The following is an 11,378-nucleotide window of genomic DNA, read 5'->3' as shown; positions in this document are numbered from 1 at the left end:
GAGATCTTCTTGGCTGTCCTCTACCTGACTGTCTGGGTCCAGGGTCTCATATCTATTCTTCAAGGGCACCCTGGGGGGTGATGGGGGTCGAGAGAGAGTTCTTTTACCTCTCCCATTAGGGACCTGTTTCCATTGTCCCCCATCAATTTGGTCTGCTCCATCTGCCTTAGGGCAGGAGGGGCAGGGCTTCGCCGTCTCTTGTTGGACTTCCTTAGGGTTCAAAAGGGTTTGACTCCACCAGTCAATTTCCTTTTCACTCTCCCTAATGCACCTTAATCTCTCTACCTCTTCCTTAAGTTCCGCTACCAGGCACAGCAAGTCACTCACTTGCTCGCATTGTACACAGATACCTCCTACACCATCTTCCGGTACCAACATCAGGCTCAGACACTCAGCACACCCAGAGACCTGGGCGGCTGCATCCTTCTTCGAGGGGAGTATCTGAGCAGTTTGGGCTACTGGTACGAGACTCACAACCCTGGTGATACTTCCTGAAATTTTGTTTTGATATTATGACCTGCATTGCAAGTTCACCTATGCGTAAGTACTTCACAGGGTATACAACATCTCCTACATGGCAAGAAATACATTTTTAGGCAATTATACCTAACTTTTCTGTGTGTAATGGTTACAAAGAAATTTGAGGAACTAAACACTGTACTATTTGCATATACAACAAACAAGTATCACAGTATTTTCCCTCAAGGAAAGCACAGCAGCAGTAACTCTCCATCCATATTTTGATCAAAATACTGTGCATATCAGCCTCCTCTTCATCATCAGACTTCCATCTCATACAGAACTATAACCTGTACATCTGTGACTAGAGTAGGTTGAATCTCATAAGCTCCAAAGAGCTTATGACACCTTCAGAAGGGCTCTGGGCATCACAGATTCATGGGATCCTGCAGTCCTGCCTTAGCTTGATGGCCCCAGCATGGCAAAATTGTACAGAGCACAGTTTCTGGATTCCCCGCTTAATATTTGGCACTCTGTGCCAGCACATGCATAAGATGCCATGTGGCATGACAGTAGCTGCGTCAACATTACCTCTTTTCAGTCTGATGGGAGTGTGTAGTGGCCAAATGTATCAAATGCTATTAATTGATTTTAAAAAAATTAAGAACAGAGAACATTTTCTGTGAGACAAAAGCTTCCAGCACATGTAAAACTGGAAAATGTCTGCAGATAGCTAGGCATCATTGGAGTAATCTTTAGGCTGCTGACTTGTCCTTGCCTGAACAATCAAGCATGCAAAAAGACACTCCCCCCCACCCACCAGACAACAAGACACCACAAAAACGCACACAGGCCAACTGCACTCCACAGCAAATACAAAAGGAAAAAGTCTTTAACTGGCACCAAGGTATCCTGCATGGGCCAAGGACTAGCCTCCTGACATACCAAACAAGCCACACTGCAGTTAGATAATATGACAGCACAGTGTAGGAGGATGGGAGGGCCTCTGATGGGCTGGTATGTACCCAGTCACCTGGTTAGTGATGCCTCTGTCAGGGCGTGACGCAACTACAGAGCTCCTCTTTCTTCACAGCCATGTCTCTTGTACTCAAAGCAGAGGGACCTGTGCATCGCACATTGCAAATCCTGGTGAATCTCTCTTCATTTTTGAGTGTTTCAGTGAGAGGTCTTATGAAGCTTGACTTGTTGACAGCTATGCAAAATGTAACTCCCTTGTTGGATTCAGCACCCTGCTGTTTATGTCACAGAAATGAGCTTTTTATGACTTATCTGGTGTCTCTCTTAGTTTCTTTATCAATATTTCCTGGAAGACCTCAAAAGCTGGAGTCCTGATGCCTTTCTGTAGCTGTAACAGCTATGCAAATGCTGTAAGCTTAATTCTTCTGAACTCACCTGCGTGCTTTTAAAGAATTTCAGAGGTACAGTCTCTTGCCTTTTACCAAGTGTTTTTAAGATGATCACAGACAGCCTGTTGACTTACCAGAATAATTTGCACATTATTAGGCCAGAAAATAGCATGCATAGTGTAGGGTATGATTTACAAAATCTATAGAACCTGCTGCACAAGCAGTTTTCAGTGCCTGGACTACTTTCTTGCATCCCCACTGTAATACCAGCACAATTGCTGGTATTGCCAACACAAGTAACTGAAGCCTGAATGTATTCCTTATCACCATTACTGCTTTTCAAAAAGTTACTGTCCTTAAGAATTGCTCATTTATATGACACATGTTTCAAAAACCATTAGCAAAGTTTGTTGGTAATCTTTAAATGCCTTTACAGCTGGGCAGTATAAAGAAAAAGACACAAGAAATGGACCAAACCCCAGCAGTATCAGATGTATAAAACCAGAAACCACAGCTGCACAAACATAGTAGTATTTCACTTCCCTTTCTATGACCTTCTCAGAAAAGCTGCATGCATGAAAGAACAAACCCATCCAGCCCAGGATGTTGCCTCAGACACTTGGAAACAGAACTCTTTAACACCTTTTCCACACATTCTTTCCACTTTCATTTTCTTATAGCTCCATAGTTGCCAAAGACAAGGATTACACCTGTCCATTTCTCATGAAATTTTGGGTTCTTCCATCCAATCATTTTTTAACCTACTTAAATTTTCTGACATCCGGAGACTAGGGAGTATGGGGGTGGGGAGGAAACACTCTAGAACTGACTTGACCATTGTGTAAAAACCCATTTTCTCATACTTGCTTCCAATATTTTGCCCTCCAGTGTCATTTGACTGTTGTAGTTCCTAGTCTGAAAGAGGGCAAGCAACTCTTTTCTGTTCACTGCCTCCACTATGTTACTATTAAGGACAAGTGCCTCACTCAAAATGAAATGGACTGCTTTACAGACTAGGTCTGTGGAATGAGTTAGAGGATGTTCAGTGGAGTAGATGCTCACAGGGGAGCACATGCGTCACAGTGGAGGTTCCCCTTAAGGTCTCCTTCTTCAAATCTTACTCTGAGATTAATAAATCTGTCTGCCCCATAATGAGGGAGAAGCTGCTACTGTCTGTCTTCCAGGGGAAAAAAAAAATAAAATTGTGACAGATTCTTGATATTGTTACTTTTTGTTTCCTCACAAGGAAAAAGAGACTCTTTCCATACTAAAGAAATGACTAAGTGCACTTGGCACATTTAAACACAGCTACAGACTAACACGTACGTTTTCAGCAACTTACTGAGAGACGAAAAAAAGGTTAACATCACAACAACCCCTATTTCTGCAACAACCCCTATTTCTGTTATCAAATCACAGTAAGTTGGTGTAACTGTTGCTCCACGAGAGCAGCTTATGCGGCTGCAACACCTGGGCAGCCGCCTGCCTGCCGGGCTGCCTCCAGGTGCGCGCCCGGATCCAGACGCCCCTTGGCAACCTCTGCGATAGTCTGCTCCGAGATTCAAAATCACCCCTTAACTAACTTTTAAGACACACGACGCCTTCTTACCAGAGCTTTCCCGCTGCGCCGCCGACACCGACCCTGCTCCTCCTCCTGCTGTTTCGGCCGCCTCCAGAGCCGCGCCCGGCCCGGCCCAGCCCGGCCCGGCCCTCTCGCCCCCGCACAGCACCGCCCCGCTGCGCTTCCGCGGAGCCACGGAGCTGCTGCTGCCCTTCCCTCCTCCTTCTCCTTCTTCTCCTCCAAACTCCGCTACAGCCCCCGAGCCTCCAAGTTTGCGCCTACGGCGAAGAGGTCGGGAGGAAAAAGGGAGCTGTTGTGGCCCCAGCGCGCCGCTCCGCGCAACAAGTTCGGGCTGAGCTCCGCGGGTCGGTCGACCCGGACTCCTCGCTGCCGCTGCCTCGGGACGTGCCCGCCGGCCGCGCCCTCCCCGGGGCGGATCGCGGCCGTCCCCGCTCGGAGGGGCGCGCTGTGTGCGCGGGGTTTGCGCGGACATGTGCGCAGCGCAGCATTTTGCTCCTTGACGTAGAGGAAAAAAAGGAAGGGCCTCCACCCGCCCCCGCAACCTGGCGGGCAGGAGAAGGAGACGGCGAGCTCCCCGCCGGCACCTGGGTGCGGGAGGAGCCTCCCCACCGCTCCTCCGGCGAGCGCGGCGCCAGCTCCGCGGGGGCGGAGCGGGGGAAGCGCCGGGCTGCGCTGTGGGCTTGCAAACACTGCGGCCGGCAAGACAGTACTGCGCTGGGGAGGAGCCCCCGGCCTGGGCTCCTCGCCTTCTCCGCGGCTGCCCCGGGAGCGCACAGCCATGAGTAGGGCCCGGCTGCAGCCGTCCCGGGTCGGGTGGACGCGGGGCGCCCGCGATGGCTGCAGTTCTGAAGCAGCAAGCTGTTGTCTGGCTTTAAACCCCTACTGATGTGAGATAACCTGCCGCTACACCGGACTTTAAGGTTTTAAGGTCAGGCAGAGCTTGCGAGCCTGCATTCCTAGTACACCGGCTGGGTGGGAAACGTGGAAAACATGACCAGAGCAGAGTGCATCTGTCTGCTGCCGTACTGCAGACCGTGCAGCTGGGCACAGCTGTGGCAGCTCGGCTTAAGGCTGATAATTGCTTAAGCCGCTTTGACCGAATTACATGTAACTGTGTGCTTGAGCTCCCGCCACAAAAATGCGTAAGTGAAATCAAAGGGACACAGATGCTGGACAACTCACCTGTGGGTTTACTCTGCTACAGAAATACTGGTCTAAGCGGTAAAACTTTAACCCAAAGACAAAGCCAAAGCCTTAGTAACAACACACAAACACTCCAAAAAAAAAACCCAAACCAAACCCACAACCACAACTCAGAAAGACAAAGATACAAAAAACTTGAAAGTTCTTTGAATTCAGTTCCCAAGTCCCATTCCTCTGAAATGTTTTACTCCCTTCCTGTGTCATGCTTGTTTTCTTGATATGGACAGAAACTTAAGACTTCAAATTCCAAATCACCTATGTGTAACTTCCTATCTGACTGGTTAATTGACTACTCGTGACCAGAAAAAGGGCCTGAATTTTGTATATGCAGTTGCTCATTCTCTTGACTACTTAAAGAGAGTTTTTTCCTCAGGTTTGGAAACCAGGAAAAAAGTCATCTTTGTGTCATAATGACAAAACACTTGATAACTGTAACTGCTTCAGGAATTTAGCCAAATTCCTACGGCAACATTATTTACCCCTTCCCCCTGCCCTCCCCCCTGTAGTTGCATTTCCACCATCAAAAACTCTTGCTGGTTACAGTTCACCTTTGCCTGCCAAGACAGTGCAAATGTTTTGTGCTGATCCTCTACCCAGCGTGAATTTATCTCTCTCTGCACCCATGTCTTTATTTCTTTTCTCTTTCCCATGTGTTTCCCTTGCTTAACGGAGCTTCATAACCTCTGGCCTGTGTTACTCAGGAGGTCAGCTTATCACATTGGTCCCTGCTGGACTTAAAATCTATGTATCTTGTGTTGTATTGTGTGTCTCCCAGCTGCTTATCTTCCTCCTCATTCCTATTCTTTCGAGTCTTGCATTCTTCTTCACTGCTACTAATCTCCCCCACTGATTTTACCTCCATTTTAGCAATATATAAATAAATCTGTGGAAATATGAATCTGAATTTGAAGCTTTTGTTCACTGCATCATCTCGTTCTCTTTTTATTGAAAACATCATAATACTAGGGACTTTTTAGTATTATTTGCATTTTATATCCTTTTTACTTTAGCCTGCACCATGCAAAGTAAGTGCTAACTTACTTACTTCTAGCACAGGCTAGAAGTGCAGAAGGGGCTCTTAACAAAAGAACTGAATCATGAAAACAGCAGGAGGGGTTGGGAGGACTGACTATCTGTTTGTCATTTGTGAGCAAAAGCTTTATTACTCTGCTACAGTTCAGATCACTAATAGCTGCCTATCTGACCTGTGATAACCAGTTATATTTTTATGCAAAAGAACACTTAAAAAATATAAATGTAAACAGAGAAAACATTACAGGATAAGTTTTTCCCACCTCTTAATGTATCTTCACACTAAGAAAAAGATTCCAGCAGGGAGAATGGGGAATATTCACAGTTTTAAGATTTGGGGAGCAGAATCCTACATTTGCTAGTCATATTAAACCGTATGTTGCCAAGCTAATGTCTTTCTCAAGATGTTTATATATAACATAAAAATTGGAAAAAAAACCCAAAACACTGGTAGCTTAATTTTACATAAGGCATCAGTAAAAGACAGTGATTTTCATGTAGCACTTTGCATTTTTACCTCTTTGCTCAGCTTTAATCAATTCAATTTTCTGTCACTATCTGAAGACTGCCTTAGGTCATGTAATCATGTTAATATAATGGAATCATGTTAATATAATGGATCACTCTCGAGGAGAAAAGACAACGCAGAAAGAATCGCGTCTTGTCGATATCACCTGGAGAGTCTTTCTGCTGTACGTTCTGCAACCGGACTTGTCTATCTCGCATTGGCCTTTTTAGCCATCAGCGTGCTTGTAGCAAGCGTGGGTAGAGCCCCTCTCAAATCTTCGTTCGCGAAGCCTAGCCATGATGATGAATAATGGAAATCAAGTTAATATAATGGACTGAAATATTACTGTCAAATACTCACATGTTTTGTACATTAATTTTATTAGATATCTTGCAACAAGAAAAAACGTTGAACAAACATGCACTTCAGAGATCATTTTAACAGTCAAATATTTTCTCCTTTTCAGTGAAAGTGCTGTATTTGAATGAACACTTCCTTTAAAACAATATGCCTTCAGGTTTTTTTCGCTACTGCAGTTATGAGACCACTCCACTTTCCTTCCCTGTAGAAACTGACCTTTACAAAATACCTGTTACTCAGTAGCCTTTACCTTTTTTTGACTTCCAGGCCATTTGCATTTCTTTATTCTTACAGCCCACCAGGCTTTGATTGCTCATGCATCCTATGGCACCGCATTAGCTGTGTGCGTATCAGACCCCTCCCTCTTCCCTAAACCAGCTTCTCTCTAAGCCACTAATCAAATCTCTGCAGAACAGCTCTTTGCACTCCAAATATCTTGCTGACGTTATGTATTGACAGGGGTACTTCTCATCCCATTCACTGGAGTTAGCAGTAGCAGGTACTCTCACAACAGTCAGACAAGTTAGAAATATGCTGCTAAGACAGATTCACACATTGTGAAATTAAAACAAATAGAAACCTTGCAGAGGTTGGGATGCATATCTAAGATGCTATTCGATAGAAAAATTTGTGTTCTGCAAACAGGCTAACTGCATTTCCTGCCATACACCAGCATGTTTTCTGACCATCAGAAAGACTTGTCTGGAACATGAATGGAGTTTCCCTAGGCACTTCCAGTGGCCAAAATTCCTCTTTTAACCTTTCTCAATACCTGCCCCTCTTCTCAAACGTTATATCCATGCCACACAAAGCAAAACTGCTGGTGATTTTCAAAGCTGCCCATCTTGATTTTTTGCCTAACCTAACAGTTTATATTATTGCACAAACATGTGCTGCCATTTCTGACAGCACATGCTCAGCCAGAGCAGTTCCAGACTTAGGTGGAGAAGTAACTATTTGTGTTGATATGTCAGGTTCTGTGCTGCCCCATCACGCATAAATCTTAAATTAGAACTTGAATTCCATACAAAGTTATCAACCTGGAATGCAATTCACAACAAGTACCAATGTATAACAGCCCTCATCTACTTTCCCATTTCTTAATTTTGCAGCACAAAACTAAATATTGACAGTTAACCTTACCTGCTACTAAGTATTCCCCTGTTACTCATTTAATCAATCAATCTTTCCATTCATTCCAAGGGCTGGCCAAATAATTTATCAAAACGACAGTAACAAAGCACTTAGTTCTAAAAGCCCAAGTATTTACGTCCAAGTGATGATGAAGAAAAAAAATGATAGCATTCAAGAAGTCTTTAGAATCCAAAATCTTCACAGCTTTTGTAGAAATTCCAATGCTTTTCCATTACAGAGCATGGTAGAAAGTCCTCTTTACATACTGTTACTATCTCACAGAATTGAAGAAAATGAGTCAGACTTTCCACTGAGTTAAACTGGACAGAAGAGCCTGTTGAAAATAAATGCAAATGAAAACAGAGTGTTTATTGGAGTAATGGAGAGCAATCATTGGCACTATTTTCTAGAAAGGTGTTTACCCTTTGTTAGAACCATGTAATCATTAGTGTTCTCTAGAAATTTGTGACATATCCTACGATTTTTGTGGGGAAAGACTCAGGATATCTTACCAGTATCTCTCACCCACACCCAGCCTTCAGTAAGATAAGGGCCATATTACACCTTCTGGTGTCCAGGCTGAGAAGTTAACCCTTCCAGATATTTCCAGTTATATAACAGCAAAATGCAGTTTTTCTTTGGTACTGATGGAATTTCACGTATTATGTCTACAAAGAGGCATACTTAGTGTACTTCCCTAAAACTGAGGAATCTCACAGGGAATACCCATCCTGCAGTCCTGAAAGGACTATATAAAAAGGAAGGCATTCACTTGTAGAGAGAAACTGCAGGATCGAATAATGGGTATTTGCAATATTCAAATATCTGCTGGACTGAATAAACTATTGCAATGAATATATTTAAGGCACTTGTGTCAGTACAGAAACTGAACTTTCTATAAGTGTTAAAAATCATTCACAAAGTAACATGTAAAGACCCAGCAGTAAGAAATGTTACAAAACATTTCTCCATACCACCACAGACTACAAAAGGCACTTGCAACTGTAGATTTCAGCGTTACTTGCTTTTGGTCACCTTTCATCCTCCCTTCAGGACACTTGCACAAAGTAACAGAGTTGCTGAGCTGCCACCACAAGCCCAGCACAGAAACTGCCAGTGAGGGCACAACTGTTACATATAGCAGATGGTATCAAGAGAGGAAAGACTGTCATTAAAGTAGGGATGGCTTGTGATTAAAAATCAACAACAAAACCAAGCAACAAGTCACATCAAGAAGGTGCCCAAACAATATTCAAGCATCTCAATAAGCAAAACAGGGTATATATTTCACAAATATTAGATCAGTCAAGATAAATCCTTGTCAAAGTGCAGAGAAAACACATTTGAAGTGACATCAGTTGGCCATTTACCCTGTACTTATTTCTGGGCTACCATGTGCCACCCCAAAGGTCTCTTTCTCTGCTATCACAGTTTTCCATTTCTGTCACCTACACCACTTCCAAAAAGCAAAATATATTCACTGAACTGATAACATTGATAGGTGCCAGTGCTAAAACAAACCGTGTAGCTTGTAGGTGTTGAGATCTTTTAACTCCACGTCTTCGTAATGATTACCCTGCCATATTGAGTCCCAGGATCTCACCACACAAAGCAGTGAAGTAGAAAATTGCTATCAGAAGTGAAAGGTCTGTGTTCAGAAATGCAAACAGGGAATTTTGTGCATGAGGATGTTCTACACCCATGACACCCACAGCAAAACTTCTGACTCCAGTGAGGACAGGATTGCATTCGCTGTCTTACACCATCCGTGCATCCTCAGTACTCTCAGCCACTGCACAGTACATAATGGAACAAAGCATATGACCTCGTGTCTGCAGTAGATTCAAGTATGACTGACTGCAACAAAGACAGTCAGGCTGCACAGAAGTCCCACACAAGAAGTTATATCACAAACCCTCCTCACACAGTCTTTACCACTTGCAAAGCAGCAGTCAGTCACACCAGAAGAAGACAACTTATACAACTCATGTACAAGTGATGTTTTAAAGGGCACAAACAGGAATGTTTGGATAGAAAATCACAAAACAGTTTTAAGGACAACCTCAGGTAAAAATAATCTTAAAAGTATGCCTGGGAATTTTTTAATAAAATAAACTGGCAGAAACAGATGAAACATTGTCATTGATTCTGAGTCTGCTCTGCAGTGACATGACAGACATGACTTCAATCTGCTTTGGTTTGTTCAAAATAAGATTTTTCACTCTCAAATCTCTAAATTTTGTACACAAGTAGAGGGAAAATTCTTCGCACAGCCTGAATTTACAGCATGTTTTCAGAGATCATAACTGGAGAAAAGATATTCCTTTCTTACTTTGGAAATGCTCTTTGGAAATGTTCTGCATTGATTGAACCTATTTATTAAAAATTCTCAACTCAAATATGAAAGTGTAAGAAAGATATGACCAATTAGATTTATTGAAGTAAATTTTTTCTTCAGCAGCTGACAGCTTTTTTGATTCCTTTGGGTCAAATTTATGTTTCACTTATTGGATTAAGATTTCTAGATTAAATATCAGTATTCTACCATAAATACTTTACCTGAGAGAATAATTAAAATATCTAATCTCTATAATCTCTATTTTTCAGTAATTTAGGTAACAGTCAACAGCTAGCAAAACCACAGTAATTTGTATTTCCCAAAGCTGCCTTCCTCAATTCTGACATCAATGTTGGATATCAAAATTTCTACATCCATAGACAATATGTCTTCCCCAGCAGGGATGAATCAGTATTAGTCCCTGTGTTTCTTCATCTATATTCTGACACAGATTATTAATATCTTTCCCATTTTTCTCAATTTTTTCTCCCCTTTTTCTTTCCCTTTCCTATTATTTTTAATCATCTAATACCCACTGTGAAGTTTCCCTCCTCCATTTTGCTGACAGTTACCTCTCAGACCCTTACAAAAGACTGGTAGCTCACAGACTGTAAGCAGCAGAGAAATGTTGCTATACTGTTAGCCAAAACTCAGTGTTCCTTGTACAGAGGAAAACTTAATAACTGAAGACACACACAGGCAGGGTCTTTCTCTGCTTTCCTGCCCTTGCCGTTCTGTTAGGTGCTCTCAGTTTTCTGTTATCTTCATGAACTATAAGATAAAGTATTGATATCAGAATGAGCTTTTTTTCCCCAAAAATATGAGGAAAACACATGTTGTCTCTTAGTAGCTTTTCCATCCTGCTAATCAACACTTTTTCTGTCTCTGAAGGCATCTATTTTGAAGTATTACAGTTTTGAAACAGAATCACAGAATCAACTAGGTTGGAAAAGACCTCTGAGATCGAGTCCAACCTATGACCTAACACCATCTCATCTACTAGACCGTGGCAGTGCCACATCCAGTCTCTTAAATACCTCCAGGAACAGTGACTCCACCACCTCAGCCTCTCCTCATAGGACTTGTGCTTCAGTCTCTTCATCAGCCTGGTTGCTCTTCTCTGGACCCACTCCAGCACCTCAATATCCCTCCTGAACTGAGGGGCCCAGAACTGGACACAGCACTGCAGGTGTGGCCTCACCAATGCAGAGTACAGGGGAAGAATCACTTCCCTGCTCCTGCTGGCCACACTGTTCCTGATGCAGGCCAGGATGCCATTGGCCTTCTTGGCCACCTGGGCACACTGCTGGCTCATGTTCAGCCTCCTGTCGATCAGCACCCCCAGGTCCCTTTCTGCCTGGCTGCTCTCCAGCCACTCTGTGCCCAGCCTGTAGC

General features: G+C 43.4%; 2 protein-coding genes across 4 annotated transcripts in view; both read right to left on the bottom strand.

The window, feature by feature from the left end:
• Nucleotides 1–3,475, bottom strand: part of GCNT4 (glucosaminyl (N-acetyl) transferase 4) — a 22,509-nt gene extending 19,034 nt beyond the window's left edge. For 2 of the 3 annotated variants that reach the window (XM_027883160.1, XM_027883169.1), the window contains exon 1: nt 3,436–3,475. The gene's annotated coding sequence lies outside the window, so the exon portion shown is untranslated. Of the gene's footprint in view, nt 1–1,492; nt 1,645–3,435 lie in introns of those variants that run through there. The other variant, XM_027883177.1, reaches the window with a different exon arrangement.
• A 3,574-nt stretch (nt 3,476–7,049) lies between these two features.
• ANKRD31 (ankyrin repeat domain 31) overlaps nt 7,050–11,378 on the bottom strand; it is a 59,661-nt gene continuing 55,332 nt past the window's right edge. The window contains 1 exon segment of the mRNA XM_027883129.1: nt 7,050–7,979. Within this exon segment, the coding sequence (XP_027738930.1) occupies nt 7,828–7,979 (152 nt within the window). The 3' untranslated portion in view covers nt 7,050–7,827.

Source organism: Empidonax traillii, unplaced genomic scaffold (genome assembly GCF_003031625.1).
Source record: "Empidonax traillii isolate 1590-97213 ecotype Southwest subspecies unplaced genomic scaffold, ASM303162v1 scaffold8:size5222938, whole genome shotgun sequence".
NCBI classification, from domain to species: Eukaryota; Metazoa; Chordata; class Aves; order Passeriformes; family Tyrannidae; genus Empidonax; species Empidonax traillii.
This window is presented reverse-complemented; position numbering and strand designations above follow the sequence as displayed.